Raw genomic sequence first — 16,834 nt, forward strand, 5'->3', positions numbered from 1 at the left:
AAAATAGCAACACTGGTGGTGATTAGGCCCTGTTGAGCATCGGTTGTGATACAATAAGACACTAGCCATAATAAAGGTTTGGGGCAGCCACCCATATAAAATGTCCTGGCTGTAAAAAGGTTGAATTCTCAAAGAAAGATATTTACAAGACAGAGTCCAAAACAGAACTAATAAAACTAAGGCAAGATGGTGGTCCACACAGGAAGTGACATCATCCTGGGGGCCAGAACAGGAAGTGATATTGTCATATTGGTTCAAAGCCGGAAGTGACATCATCAAAGGTGCCGTTACCAGAAGTGACGTCATCGAAGGCACTAGAACTCAGCGGGATTTCCTGGGAATGGTCTGCAAGGAACTGAGAAAGACAGTCAGTGCACCCCGCCGCCCCCTGGTCTGATGTGGTATTACAATTACTTGAGACTTTTAGCTGCCTCCTACTTGCACGTGTGTGACACAGTTTAAACTGTTTTGGATTTTGTAATGCAGGAAAATATTCATATCATTTAATAGTTTTTTTTTTTTTTTTCAGAAATGCTAGGCTGACAGATTTAATTTTAAAGTATATCTCTTTTTAAGACTCTACATCCTAATCAGAACACTCACCCATAATGTTGTATGTAGGAAATATATAGGAAAACATCATTTCAATAATTTCTTCCCAAAAAACACACGAATCAAATCAATTATAGGTATTGTGAATATTTTACACAAAGATCAAAATTAGAGATGATCACTTAGACCACCAAGCAAATTGGAAGGCACACTTTTTTGTCCTCTCATGTAACACAGTTGAGTTAGACCTTGTAATAGAACAAGCTAAGAAGTCAAGATGTGGTTTGTGGCTAAACATCATAAGCTAAACTAATGTTAAAGAAATAATGCAGACAGTTGTTAGAGCAGAGCTGTTTCATGTCAAATCTGTCATTTGTACCGGTTTGTCTGGCATACAGAATTTGATTCAATTAAATTTATTCTATTATGCATACTTCCAAGCACAGTATAAAATAATTACAACTGTAGTATAAAAAAGTGCAACTTGAGCACAAAACAATGTGATTTTTTACATGTCTTCTTTATAGACCATTTAAAACAGCACATTAATGTTTATGTGGGCAAATTTTCATGTGTGGGGAATCTGGTTCTATGTATCCTTAATGTTGCAATAGATTCACTTTTTCTGAAAAACACGCTGGTGATAAGCTGGAAGTATTAGACGTATAAAAACAAAAGACCTGTGTGTGTATGGAGCAGTCCGCTGTGCTTACACTCGACCACAGCCACTAGATGGCGTATGCATGCACTTAACATTTTTTCAGCACTTGCATGCACCTCACTTCTCACTATGAAAACTGTATATGCAGCAAACGGCACTGCACATTAAGGACATTGTGCCAATGATACAGATGAAAAGACACAACATCGAAACGAAGCAACCACCGCAGTTCAACAACATGCAAGTAAAAGACCTCAGCAATAGAGGGAAATGCTTGAAGTTTTCACTAAAAACATTGTCTATCTGGAGGTATTTTCTCGAGACAAAGATTAATAGGACTCATATGCCAGCAATACGGCTAAGATATGATATCACCAGTATCTTCTTATGAAAGCCAGTGTGGATAGCAAGCACAAGGTGGGTCTACATTCTCCGCACTGGGTAATTCTTAAGAGTTACTGAAGCCTCTCCAAGTTCTCAAATATAGTAAAACTGCTAGGGAGTCTTCGGGTTGTTTTTTGTCCCGAAGACCACAGGCAGCTAGTTTCACATAAGAGTACTGCACATATTAAGTCAAGTATTGCACATTCTGAGAACCAAAATGAGTTATTCACAAGAGAAGCAACAGAAAAATTATTGCACATCTAAGTAGCTGAAAAATGTTCTTGGAGATTCATTAAGGAAAGAGGAAATAGCTTATTGTGTACATGAGTGAGCGGAAGAGGAGTTATAAAGTCTGATGGCTGTGGGGTGGAAGGATTTTCTATGACATTCAGTGTTGCACTTTACTGTCTACTGCTGAAAACGCTCCCCTGTCCATCTACAACACTATGAAGTGAATAATTAGCATTTTCAATAATAGACTGACGTCTAGACTACATTCTCCCATTTGCCACAGTTACCAAGCTATCCAGTTTTTCTTCTACCAGTAAACCAGCCTTCTGAATTAGTTTGTTAAGCTTCTTAATGTTTGCTACCTTCATGCTGGCCTCCCCGCAGCACATCACACCGAAAAAAATGGCACTGGCAACCACACACTCATACAACATCAACAGCATAGTGTTGCAGACTGCAAAAATCCCAGTCTATGTAGGAAATACAGCCTACTTTAACCCTTCTAATATATATCCGGTGATTTCTTAGACCAGTATAACTTGCTATCTGTATGCACCCCCAGATATCTGTAGTCCTGAACAACCTCCACATCTATACCTCTAAATAGACAGGGGAGTAACTGGGGATTGTCATCTTCTCAGATCCACCACCAGCTCTTTAGTTTTGCTGATGCTGGCCTGCAGCTGATTCAGCTCACACCAGTCAACAAAACTGTCCACTACCCTCCTATATTCTATCTCTGTCCAATGATTGTTGGGATAGGCACCAGCTGCCCCAAAACCCTAACCTGGGTGCAAGTTAAAAAATGGATGGAATTTCCCATTTAGCAGTTTAGGGTGATATACATATTAACAATTCTAATTTATATAAAAGACAAAATACATTCTTTTTTATACGGTGTGCTTCCCATTTACAAGCACAAGGTACACATTCACAGATGCAGAGAGACGACATGGAGGAGAGAAATTCAAAAAGTGTTAGCCAAGCATCTGCTAACTACAAAACACAGCAAGTGCAATCGTCCTGCATTACTATTAAGAAAAAGACAGGCAAGGAGGGCTGTGACTTGGATCAGTGCATATTTGTGGTTTTAGCTTCATTTCCCATGGCCTAAAGAGTGGAGAATTTTATTTTACCTGCCTCAGCGTTAAATATACGCCTATTTTGAGTAAAAAATAAACAAATTTTGAACTGCTAATACCGTGCAATGACCTCCTATCTCTCACATCTCAGTACTCATCACAGTAGCTTGTGGTTTTCAAGTTTGATCATGTTTTTGTTATTGTACAAATTTTCAATAATTTTCATTTCTGTCTTTATTATTAGAAAAGTGACAGGGAGGATGACATATGTATGCCATGTGGGGCTTGAGACAAACTGGTTGTGGAAAAATTTCTTGTGAAAAGGGATTTTTCTTATAAGACTGGAACTGTTTATGTACAAATATGTCCTAAATATTTACATTCAATGGCATTTTCTATCATGTTACCACAGTTAAACCTGGTCCCAGGTAGGTTTAAAATAATACTCTCCTTTGATAGAACTTAGACTCTGTACGTAGGTTATGAAATGAAAAATGGCCATGAAATGGTCCATAAAGCTCTTTCATGTAAATTACACTTTAATGATAAAATAAGAAATCCATTAGAGGAAGGTTTTACAATGCAATAGAACCAGTTGTACTGTATAGCTATATAAAATCACGTACATTAACTTGCATAATATTTATTATGTACACAAATAAATGTAATTTGATTAAAGGGGAAATTCAGATGAATACAGCAGCAGAAACATAAAAAAAACAAGGACACAGACTTGCAGGACGGATACTACAGCCAGCCAATCAGTCAATTGATAAGGTAATAAATAAATAAAAATAAGCTTAACTAGTACATCAGGAGGAAGCATTCACTTGGCATCCGATTTTACCATCATCCTCTTTTCCACAACATCTTCCAGTTGTGTCCAGGGTTCGCCCTGTGATGGAGCAGACTTTAACATAAATGAACAACTTAAATTAATTTGAAACTAAAGATGTTTATTCAAATGAAGTAAACAAGCTCCATAGATAGACAGGTTGGTCCAGGGGTGGCTTAGTGCCTATATGTGTGTTTGCCTGTGTGTTCTCTTCATCTTCAAGGTATGCTCTTTTAGGCCAAAAAAGCTGTCAGCTATCTTTACTTATAAATTGCTTTGAGTGTGTGCCTCTGTGTGCATGAAGATGAATAATGAAATAAATTCTGCCTCTCAAAAACTGCCTGTGAAAACATTTTGCAAATCAACAGACCTAGTCCCATAACTAAACAGAGCAGACTGCACAAATCCCAGTTAGGTTAAACGCTTTCTACATCAGTTATCATTGGTTTTAAGTCAAAATGTTTTTGAAGGATACTGGGACAAGTACTGGACCAAAAAAAATGACTTGAACCAGTAACACAAAAAACATGATGGCACAGATGACGTCATTTCCAAACCTGAAGCCTTTAAAGCCGCCATCATTTCAACATCCCGTCAGTTCAGTTCAGGACTCAAAACAATACACATGAGTGCACTTTCAATACCCTTTTGCAGCCAGGTATGATATATGGGTGGCTGCCCCAAAACATTTTGTATGTTTTGAGACTGTTGATTTCACAGTGGCATAGTCGACAGGATGGCCTCCTTATGGAACTGGAAGTGATGTCATTGATGGTGCGTCTGGTAGGTTTTCCCATATCTGGCCTGTAGAGATAACAGAAGTAGGATTAGTGCCCCCTGCCACCCCCTGGCCTGGCAGGTAATTACCTCTGCTTGGTCCACTCAGCTTCCTCCTACTCGCACATGTGTGACGATGGCTTGCTTGCATTTCTCTAGTAAAATGAAATAGTGTCAAGCAGTGTGGGGCAACAAGAGTCTAGTTTCTGCTTGGTTTTGTTTTATTTTAATGATTTTTGAACTTTGATTACCTTTATCCCTCATCCCTGCCTCTCCTTAAATTAAATATCAAAAATTTACTTTGTGTATTTGTCTTCCTAACTCTAAGTCAAACTCACAGTACTGTCAATATGCTATATTTTTAAATGCATCTGTCAAATCCTTTGTAAATGCCTGTGTGTATTTTCTGGCAGTAAAGTTATACTGTATTTATGGGTAGTCCAGTTTATTTTCCACAGACCAAGGACATACATATTAGGTTAATTGTGACATTTGTATTCCTCAGAGAGAGTGAATGCTAGACTAAGTGATTGAAAAAAAATGCTCATCTGAAATTTAGTGCTCGATTAAAGGTCTGTAGTGATAAACTATTATTTCTGGGAATTAAATATTTTTTCAAGGTAGAACAATAAATCATTTAGCCATTTCTTAATATTCCTTTCTATTTTATTTGACACTTCAGTACCATTCTAAAACAGCTTTGTAATGATTATAGTTATCATTGATCCAAAAGTGAGATTGGAGCTCATATGTATACACCATACATCAAACTTCCAAAGTAAATTAAATGAATGACACAATATTGGAAATATTCATTTCCACTATCTACATGACATTTGCTTTCTGTATATCTTTATATCTAGCACTATAAATTTTAAGAACACAAACATTTCAGACCATTGCAAAATTATTCAGCCAAAGCTGGTTTGATTTTTGACATGGTGGATTTGTGGTATTTGTAAATGATAATGTCTTCCCATAATAGATACATTTATAAAAAAAACTACATTTATTATAAAAAAGAAATTTAAATAATAATGAAATGCGGTTTACTTAGCTGAAAACCAAATTCTAATGTGCAGGGGCATAGCCATGAATTAATTTCAGTAGGGACGAGGAAGTACATCAATCATTTATGCTATATTTCCAATGATTAGTCAGTTTAAACAATCATAAAATATAGTTTGTGGGATCCAAACCTGACATCTGTCTCCTGGATATGACTTTGCTAAAGAGTAATATAGGTGTTGTTTATTCGGGCAACACAGCAGTGCACCCCTTAGAACTGCTGCCTCACTGTTTGAACTCTATGGAGTTTATATGTTTTCCCCATGTCTGGCTCGGGTGTCTCTGGGTAGTTAGGCTTTATTCCCATGTCCACTAAGATGTGCATGTTGGATTAACTGACAATTCCATATTCACCCTGTGTTGGCTTTTGTGTGTAAGCAAGCCATGTTATGAGTGGGCACAGTGCCCAGGATTGAATCCTGCATTGCATAATAACTGGCTCCCCCCAAACAACAGGTTAGAAAATGGATAGATAGACTTGTGTTTGTTGTTATTTCAGTGTATCTCTCCCAGTTTAATCCTTAGTGCTAAAGCAAAGTTAATCATTTTCTAATTGAAACAAGTGAAGAAAGTTTGAAAGCAAATTGTAAATGAGTTTAAAGCATATGTTAAATGTGTTTTGCTTTTTTTTTTAGTTTTCATCTTCAGGGTTAAATAATATTGACTTTTCTTGTGTAGGTGAAAAGAAAGAAGTCAGAGGTATAAAAGAAAGGCTGTTTGATCTGTTGTCCTCTTCAAGACTTGGTGCTAAATTGAATCAAAGTTCATGGCTGAAGAATTACAGACTTCACCTAGTGAAGCAGGGAGTGAATGAAGAAATGCTAAGACGAGCCATGCTTCTGCAACTCTGGGCCACTCAGGTACATGTTGTTTCTTTTCAGGTACAGCTTACATGAAAATCTTAATTATAGTTAAACATGAACCTCTCAAGGCATCTTTCTTACTTTCAGTAGTAAATTAGATATCTCTGGTTTACCTGTCCCCCATCTGTCCTGGGTAGAATATTGTCTGGTTTCTCCAAGGCCTCACTTCTTCAGATAATTTAAAGCCTTACTGTGTTTTGTTCTTGTCCAATAATATTCTTTAAAAGCTTAGCAACTCCAGACAATATTGGAAAATTCATGACAGCATGCAAAACAGGAGACATCAAATAGATTTGACCTGAAGCTAAATTCTCACAGACACATTAAGTCGCTTCAAAATATCATATTTATATCTATGCAAGCATATGTTGCAATGAATTCTTTCTAATGTTATGATTGAGCAAGCTCAATCATTTAAATTTATATTTCTTTCTCATGTAAATAAGTGTGGTCACACCCAATAACTTAACTTTTACTAATAGGGCAGGAAGCAACATATTGAAATGGTGTCAAAATGGGCTAGCTAGCAAACGAAGTCTATCAAAATGACCTAAGAAGAAAAGAGATACTGAGAACTTGTCATTTCAATAATGAATTAACCAAAACGTATGCCTTTATAATTCCAAGTCAAGTTCACTTACTCTATAAGAACAAGCAACAAGTGCTTCACTCCAGTCTTCATGGATACTGACTAAGCACGATAAATTCTTCAAGGTTGTGAAGGTATGAAAAGGAACTATCACAGGCATTTTATCATAGCTTGCTAGTTTTTGATGTACAGAGCTATTGAATCTGTGAAAAGGTACCTCTGTCAGCTTCAGCCCCTGCTTGTCACATTCATGTCTCAGCAGAGAAAATCCATAATCGGGTGATAGATGGTGTCAGTCAGGCTAATCATATTAGAGATTAGATTGAAGATTTGTATTGCAACCTACACTGCGAAAGCATAGTGTCATTTTTGTGCCACAGTTGTGGTGATATTGATGCATAATATAAACAGTAAATAAATAAGAGTAACAGAAGATAAATTAAAAAATAAAGTAAACAAAAGTAAATAATCTTAAAAAATAATAATGTTTAGTACAATTATGCATAAATCAGCAGTTGGGTACAGTACAAAGGTAGGAACAGGTTACTGCGAGTTCAGTGACCTTCTAGCCTGGGGGAAGAACCCCCTATTAAGTGGTTGGTGTGAATGGTGAGGCTCCAATAACACTTTCCATAAGGCAGAAGTGAAAACAGGGGCTGAGCTGGGAGGCTGTCAACAGAGATGATAGATTCAGCTCTCTGGCTGTGTACTTGGTATGAAACTGTGAAAGTTCAGCCCCAATGATTTTAGAAGATGTGCAGACAGTCCTTAGGAGAAGTTTGTGATTCTGAGAAGTCAGGTTACCAAACCACACCCTCTTTCATCCGGTCAAGATACTTTAAGTAGTGCAGTGGTAGAAATTTCCAAGCCATTGATGAATCACCAGATAACACAGACAAACTGCAACTGCACATTTATGTCAGCAATTTTGATGGAACAGAAGAAACAACAGACACCTACTGTTGGTTGGTAAGCCCTTTTTGTCTTATGTACCATTTTCAAGCCATTTGTACCCTTTGCTTTTGAAAGGCTCCAACATCTAGCCAATGACTTTTTCACTGTAGCCTTAAATGTAGAGTGAATTATTTTATTTGAACTATTCTCCCCCATGCCTTGAATGCCTTGTAAACATGAACGTAGCACTACCTCCTTTCACACTGTATGTATTCCTGATTAGGAAGATGCCTGGTGCATCTGCATAATTTTAATGTAACACAAAAATATGCTGAAGGAAGACTTGAGTACCAGCACTGTTACAATAATGGTAAAATGTATAAGTAATTATTATTAGTTCAGCGTTTGTGCCTTAAGATAGACTGGCACTACATGAAGGCTTGGTTAATCCCTTACATCATTTGTACTCTTGCTTCCTACAGCTATGCAATTTGCTTATGTCAGTTCAGGAAATGGACTTCATGCAATTTATAAAAACCAATATCAATACAAATAATGAATAAAGTGCAAGTAAAAATGTAGTTTGCAGTAACAGAGCAGCTGCTTATGTGATAAAGATAGACTCTCCCACATATGCACCAAGAGCAATTACATTGCACATGTTACAAACATAATTTTCCAAGACATTTGTCAATTTTCTAAAACCAGTTATGCCCAAGACAATATAATACAACTTATTCTGTAGAGCACTTCTCAGAGTGCAGACACAGAGCGCTATGAACACGTTGTCTGGTAAAATGCATGTATAGATCATACTAAAGTACAAAATTAGTACATATAAATGTACAGGTTTGTTAAAGCTCGCAGAGAGCAAATTAGAAACTAATATGGTCTGTTTGTTTAATTAATGGAAACTAAAATTATGTGCCCATTGTTGAACTTTAGCCAGTTGACAACAGAGGAGATGAAAATTATAAAGAGAAACTCAAAGACAAAGTCAGACACAGTCACAGTCCTGGAGAACTTGGCCAACTAGCCATCTATCCCTGCCTGGGAACTAACATAGCAGAGTATGTGCCGACCCGTCCAATCTTGTGAGAGATTTTTTCTGTCCAATGACTCCAGTTCTTTTTTTATCTGAGATGAGTTTTTCATTGGAGGGAGAGCAGCTTGGAAGTACAGCAGTGGCACCAAGTGCCAAATCTAGATACTTAGGAAAGAAACAGAATAGAGGATTACTTATATTTCTGTACAAATGAGTAACGAATACACATGCAGAATACACAGATAATCAGCAGCTCTAGTCAGGGTATACTGGACTAAAGTAGTGAATCTTCAGTCTGCATTTAAAGGCCGAGGCTGAAAGGGCATCCCTTAGTTTAGCAGACAGATTATCCTACAGGTTCAGTGCCCGGTAAGTAAAAGCTTGACCTCCCACACTTACTTTTTAAAGTCTTGGAACTATGATAGACTAGCATCTTAATATTATAATGTGAGCTCTGGTTTGTAAATAATAATAAGTTCAGATATGTAAGCAGGGCCTTGGCCATTTAAGGCCCATATATTAAAAGGAGGATTTTGAAGTCAACTCTCTGTTTAACTGGGAGTCAGTACAAGGACTTCAGAACTGGAGTTATGTGTTTTTACTTTCTAGTTTGTGTAATAATTCTTACTCTGTCTTAATTTTCCAACAGTTTTAAGATAAAAAAACAAGCTTAGAATAGTGCTGCAATGTGTGTTTCAAATGACATGCTGGTGTTAAGGACAATACCTAAATTACTCAATAAAACTAATGGTGATTCCAACCGAGTTAAAAAAAAATGACAGAATGTTGTAGTGGTCAGCGTTATCACCCAAACCCCCCCAAATAAAAAGCATTGCTGCTTCTTCTGTATTTAGAGATAAATAGTTCTCATCCATCCACTCTTTTAATTCACCAACATAACTAATTAAGGATAGCATTAGAGAAATGTCATTTGCCCTGAAAGAAAGGTACTGTATATTGGGGTGTCATCTGCATATGAGTAAAAATTAATGTTATGTTTTCTAATGATAGTCCCCAGTGGAAAAAATTTAAAGTAAAAACAGTAAAGGCCTAAGTACTGAGCTCTGTGGGACACCATATCTCACTTCTGGATATAATGATGAAGTACTCCAAGCATATGTCTGGGCATACTGAATTCAGTTTGATAATTAAGAACTAAACCAGGCAAGAACAATCCCTGAAAGCCCAATGTAAGTTTTCAGTTTATGAAATGAAATACAATGGTTAATAGTAACAAACTGTGCACTTAAATCTAACAACACATTAATGTGGAATTTCCTTTATCAGATGTTATTAAAATGTGCTGTCTACGTACTATGACCATAAGGCAGAGTGGAATTTCTCAAATAAATTTTGATGTGTAAGGTAAACTTGAACCACAGTGGCAACTACTTTTTCAAAAATTTAAGACAGAAAGGGTAAATGTGAAGTGTGTAATTAAGAGTATGTGGGTTTTTCTCTGGCAAGTGAAAGAAAAGATTCACACACTTGTGCAAGTTATGAATTCAAGATCTGGAAATTCTTAAGTTCCAGTTTGTATGTATTCATTAGGGAGTATGGAACTGTAATATTTCATAGGTCTGTGGTAGGATATAGCAGGTTGGATAATGGATGGATGGATGGATATTTCATAGATGTTCAAAAGTAATTGAAAGATTTACAATGGCATATCAGGTTGTCAATTTATTATCAACAACAACATTTATTTCTACAGCAACTTTTCATATGAAGGCTTCAGCTCAAAGTGGTTTACAAGATGACAAAGAAAAAAATAAGAAAAGAAAATCAAAATAAATAAAAAATAATTAAAACTTTACATACCAAAACAGATATTAGATAAGAATACATTAGTACATATGTGTCTAACATAAATAAGCAAATAACAGAACAAATAGAGTTCTTATATTTTTTTAAGTCTCTAAAGCAGTGGTCTCCAACTTGTTCCTGGAGGACCACGGTGGCTGCAGGTTTTAATTCTAAGTCTATTCTTAATTAGTGACCTGTTTCTGTTGCTAATTAATTCCTTTTCCTTTCATTTTAATTGGCTTGTTTTTTAAAGATTGTTCCCCTGAAGTGAGTGAGCCAACAAAAGATCAACTAATTTAGGACCTCAAACTCCAACCAATTTCATGCCGACCAATTGCTTATTTAGGCTCCGATTCTTGTTGGTAATTAAACTTGTTCTTTAATTTCATGGCTTGTTACTGATCTCATTGTGCAATAGCCTACATTACTAAAATTGTTGATTTTCACTTTTCTAAGAGCACTGTTAAAATGTTTTGGGGACCTGAGCAGATCAACATTCCTGAGACCTTCATCTTTCTTTATTTTCAGATACTTTATGATGAACACAGTTTGCTGGTCATGTTTTGACTCATTTTGTATTTCATTATAGTTTGGCTGCTAATTTAGGAAAAAGAAACAATTAAGGGGTCTGAGTCTTCAAGAGCAAGTCAATTAAAATGAATTCAAAAGAAGTTAATTAGCAGCAAAAGCAGGTCACTAATTAAGAAAAGGGTTAGAATGAAAACTTGTAGCTACCGTGGCCCTCCAGGACCAGAGTTGGGGACACTGCTCTAAAGATGAGACTGATGTTTTCTTTTCAGATAGCTGAAGATGGCAGAAACAATTAAAAAAAAACTCTAGACAAGCTGGAGAAAAAAACAAAATCTGCAGGGGATCCAAGGCCAAAAGAACTGCCCAACCTCCAGTGGGCATGGTGCAGTGCATGAATGTGTTACAATTAAGGCATACTCAGGTCAAGGAAGATAAAGTCATTGCACCACCCCAGAGAACCGGAAAAAAGAAAACATACAAAAAATGTTGATTAGTGACCAGTCTAATAAACAGAAAACAGCATTACATTTAAAGAAACAAAGCACTCTCCTTCTCCCCTCAGTATGAAGGACTGCTAAAGTTGCAAGAAATGTAAGTGATGAAGAGAAAGCCACATAAAAAGGTGTGTTTTGAATAGTGTGTTGAAGTTTTCAGCTGTACTGGTCCGGCATATCCAGATTTTTGGTGTGTAAAAATAGTAAACAGCCTCACCAGTCTGTTTATGCTTTACCCTCAAATTACTGAGCAAGTGTTAGAGGACCAATTCAGAATGTAGGGGGACAAGCATTTTGTCAGATTTAAAATCAGACCTAAAGGACACAGGCAGCAATGCAATGATGCTAAGACTGTCGAGATAAACTCAGATTTTCTCTTTTTAGTTAAAATTCTTCCTTCTGCATTTTCACAAGCAATCAGGCAAAGTCTTTACTCCCTTTAATGGAACTGAAACAATATGGAATTTCTGGTCATACTGTATTTATTCCTCTATAACACCTTGGATTCTTCTAGTTTCATAGTAATGCATAGAAGTGAAATGTTTGATAGCATTTGAAAAGGGAATAAAAGATTCACACATTAAAAGCACAATGTGAAATCAGAAGTATGTGTCTATTTTGGACAATTTCATTCAAATCCATGGTTTTTTATTAGGTAGTTGGGAAGTAATAAATAGTTTTCCTAGGTTTGACAAGTAAAAAAATGAAATGAAGAATTCAAAAATTAAATAAGGATTGTGATATTGACAGTTCACCCCTATTTACTGTTTCAAAAGGAATTCAGAAGTTTTATTCATCCTCCACATATTTTCTTCATTTCATATCCTCAGCCTCTTTTGTGTGCTCTGTACAATTGACAATAATGAGTCAATAAGCGTATGACCTTACTGCATCTATCTGTATGGCCCACTTTAATTTTAGGATTAGAGGATTTTTTATTTTGATACCAGAATTTTGAGATGAGAGCCTGTAGCAGAAGAATGCAGAAATTGTTATAATACTACTTCTTAAAGCTGGCTGTTACTATGGACATTTTCCCTAGAATTTTGTTAAAAATGATTATAAAAACTTGTGCACCACTGGAGACGTGTGCCTATTATGTGACATGTACTGATTGTTCCCATTTCAATATAGGGTAACACTGGTCCTGCAGCCTTTTGGTTAATGGTGATGTTACTGAAGCATCCTGATGCCTTGATAGCACTCAAGGATGAACTGAACACATTTTTGAAGCCTAAGAATGACAGACAAGATCCAAATGCATTTTTGCTCTCTGTTTCTGAAGTAATCCGTGGTTGCACCCCCATTTTGGGTAAGACTGATATGTTTACTTTCTATTTTTCAAATTCTCACTTAAACTGGTTCCATCTTCTGTAATCAAGGATTAATATGTTTTATATTTTTGGTTGAATATCATGCCTTTTTGTTTGGCACATGAGTCATACACAGCCACCCTTCTTTCCCACAACATGATACTTGCTCTTTTGAAAAGACAGTCTTACAATATAGTGGCTACACATGTATGAATCAATATTTAAGATTGTATGCTGTAATTTATTTTTATGCAGTGTTTGGTCCTCAGCCACAGTTGCTTCAAACTGGCAGTTCCCCTGCTACAGATTCTGGACTGCCTGCTCACTGTATTAGGTATTAGGGTCCCAGTGGCCCCAGGTGGGATAACCATTCTGCCATCTGCCTATGAGGTCTTTCCATCAGTCCCCACGATATTTTACTATTCATTGAAGAGTAAGGCACCCTTAGCATTTGTTGGGCCACTTGCAAAAAGTATCATATGATGTTCAAAGCAGTGCATCTCCACCTTCCCCTCTTTTGTTATGGTACTGTGGAGTATTTCATTCTAGTACATTTGTTGCATCTGAAGATCATACCGCCCTTGGTATCTAATATATGACACTGTTGGAATGTAGGTGTTTCCTTCAAATGCCAGAATAATGTTAGTCTCTCATTCATTTTTTTATCTATAGTCGTTTCACCATGGCGAAGAAGAAGTGGGATAGTCAGAGAGATGCAGAAAGTAGGCAAGAGTACAAGGAGATAAGGTACAAGGTGAAGAGAGAGGTGTCGAAGGCTAAAGAAAAGGCATATGAAGAGTTGTATGAGATGTTGGACACTAAGGAGGGAGAAAAGGACCTGTACTGATTGGCTAGACAGAGAAACCGACCTCTGAAACATATACAGCAGGTTAGGGTAATAAAGGATAAAGATGGAGATGTACTCACAAGCGAGGAGAGTGTATTGAGCAGATGGAAGGAGTACTTTGAGAGGCTGATGAATGAAGAGAACAAGAGAGAGAAGAGGTTGGATAATGTAGAGATAGTGAATCATGAAGTGCAACAGATTAGCAAGGAGGAAGTAAGGACAGCTATGAAGAGGATGAAGAATGGAAAAGCCGTTGGTCCAGATGACATACCTGTGGAAGTATGGAGGTGTTTAAAAGAGATGGCAGTGGAGTTTTTAACCCGATTATTTAATGGAATCTTGGAAAGTAAGAGGATGCATGAGGACTGGAGAAGTGTACTGGTGCAGATATTTAAGCATAATGTGCAGAACTGTAGTAACTACAAGGGGATAAAATTGATGAACCACAGCATAAAGTTATGGGAAAGAGTAGTGGAAGCTAGTTTAAGAAGTGAGGTGATGATTAGTGAGCAGCAGTATGGTTTCATGCCAAGAAAGAGCACCACAGATGTGATGTTTACTCTGAGGATGTTGATGGAGAAATATAGAGAAGGCCAGAAGGAGTTGCATTGTGTCTTTGTGGACCTGGAGAAAACATATGACAGGGTGCCTCGAGAGGAGTTGTGGTATTATATCAGGAAGTTGGGAGTGGCAGAGAAGTACGTAAGAGTTGTACAGGATATGTATGAGGGAAGTGTGACCGTGGTGAGGTCTGCGGTAGGAGTGACGGATGCATTCAAGGTAAATTTGGGATTACACCAGGGATCGGCTCTGAGCCCTTTCTTATTTGCAATGGTGATGGACAGGTTGACAGACGAGATTAGACAGGAGTCCCTGTGGACTATGAGGTTTGCTGATGACATTGTGATCTGTAGCAATAGTAGGGAGCAGGTTGAGGAGACCCTGGAGAGGTGGAGATATATTCTAGAGAGGAGAGGAATCAAGGTCAGTAGGAACAAGACAGAATACATGTGTGTAAATGAGAGGGAGGTCAGTGGAATGGTGAAGATGCAAGGAGTAGAGTTGGCGATGGTGGATGAGTTTAAATACTTGAGATCAACAGTACAGAATAATGGGGATTGTGGAAGAGAGGTGAAAAAGAGAGTGAAGTCAGGGGGGAATGGGTGGAAAAGAGTGTCAGGAGTGATTTGTGACAGATGGATATCAGCAAGAGTGAAAGGGAAGGTCTACAGGACAGTAGTGAGACCAGCTGTGTTATATGGGTTAAAGACGGTGGCACTGACCAGAAAGCAGGAGACAGAGCTGGAGGTAGCAGAGTTAAAGATACTAAGATTTGCACTTTTTTTGACAAGGATGGATAGGAATAGAAATGAGTACATTAGAGGGTCAGCTCAAGTTGGACGTTTGGGAGACAAAGTCAGAGAGGCAAGATTGCATTGGTTTGGTCATGTGCTGAAAAGAGATGTTGAGTATATTGGGAGAAGAATACTAACAATAGAGCTGCCAGGGAAGAGGAAAAGAGGCCTAAGAGAAGGTTTATGGATGTGGTGAGAGAGGACATGGAGGTGATGGTTGTAACAGAACAAGATACAGAGGATAGGAAGAAGATGATCCACTGTGGAAACCCCTAACGGGAGCAGAAGAAGTAGTTTCACCATTCATTGTTTCTCCAGAAACAGCTGGTTAACTGGGGAACTTGTTATATAGTATCCATCCATTTTCTAACCTGCTGAATCCGAATACAGGGTCACAGGAGCCAATCCCAGGGCACAAGGCAGGAACCAATCCTGGGCAGGGTGCCAACCCACCGCAGGACACACACAAACACACCAGGGCCAATTTAGAATCACCAGTCCACCTAACCTGCATATCTTTGGACTGTGGGAGGAAACCGGAGAGACCGGAGGAAACCCATGCAGACACGGGGAAAACATGCAAACTCCACGAAGGGAGGACCCGGGAAGCGAAGCCAGGTCTCCTATCTGCGAGGCAGCAGCGCTACCACTGTGCCACCGCGTCGCCCATAATATATAGTATATAAGATTCAAAATGTTAAATAGTGTGGAGCCTTCTGCTTTTTTCTTCACCTTGACTAAAGTCAGGTACTCAACACCTAGTAAAAACAGACTTGCATATTTGAACACATGGGAGAGGCTTACAGAAAATACAAAGAAATAAGAAATAGGAATCTTGTTGTCTCCCTGTGGCATCCTCAGCAAACTATTTTTGCATATCTTTAAAAGTTCATGTTCTACATTCTGGGTATCATTAATAGCACTTTACTCCACAGAATTATCTGTCAGCAAAGAATCAAAAGTAAATAATGTTGTATTTTAAATGCCAAAGTCAAGTACCAAGATGTTAAGCAAAATCTTACCAGTGACACCAAGATAAAATTGGAACATTCAGAGACAGAGATCAAATATAAAAATAAAAACCATAATATCTTAGAATCACTATTCTTAGAAAAAAAACAAACAAACAAGCAAACAAACAAAAAGAAGACTTAAATGGTTTTCTCTCAAAAAAAGAGAAAGATTATGTTTTTTTGAGGCATTAGCAAATCTTCCAGCAATCAAAAAGAGATACAGGTTTTCAAAATCAACAAAACAAAATAACAGAAATTTAATTGGACGGCTAATTAGTTCACTCAAAAATTCTACCCATGATGTCAACACAGTGGAGCTTGTAGACTTGTACTCTGTGACATGGTAATATGTAAAGATGCTCCCTGGCATGACATGGAATTGAGAGGCAATCAGGAGAAAGGGAGAAACCAAAACCAAATACAAATTTGTGAGAAATACTGCTAAATCAGCATGAAAATATGCTCATCTGCACTGACACTTCTCATCTACTGTC

At 37.5% G+C, this 16,834-nt stretch overlaps 1 protein-coding gene across 1 annotated transcript in view; it reads left to right on the plus strand.

The window, feature by feature from the left end:
• The window catches only part of ptgis (prostaglandin I2 (prostacyclin) synthase), a 69,562-nt gene that overhangs the window by 38,352 nt on the left and 14,376 nt on the right, over positions 1–16,834 (plus strand). The window contains exons 6-7 of the mRNA XM_039735343.1: positions 6,269–6,450; positions 12,947–13,124. Of these exons, the coding sequence (XP_039591277.1) occupies positions 6,269–6,450; positions 12,947–13,124 (360 nt within the window). The remainder of the gene's footprint in view (positions 1–6,268; positions 6,451–12,946; positions 13,125–16,834) is intronic.

The sequence above is a fragment of the Polypterus senegalus genome, chromosome 14, assembly GCF_016835505.1.
Source record: "Polypterus senegalus isolate Bchr_013 chromosome 14, ASM1683550v1, whole genome shotgun sequence".
In the NCBI taxonomy this organism is placed as follows: domain Eukaryota; kingdom Metazoa; phylum Chordata; class Cladistia; order Polypteriformes; family Polypteridae; genus Polypterus; species Polypterus senegalus.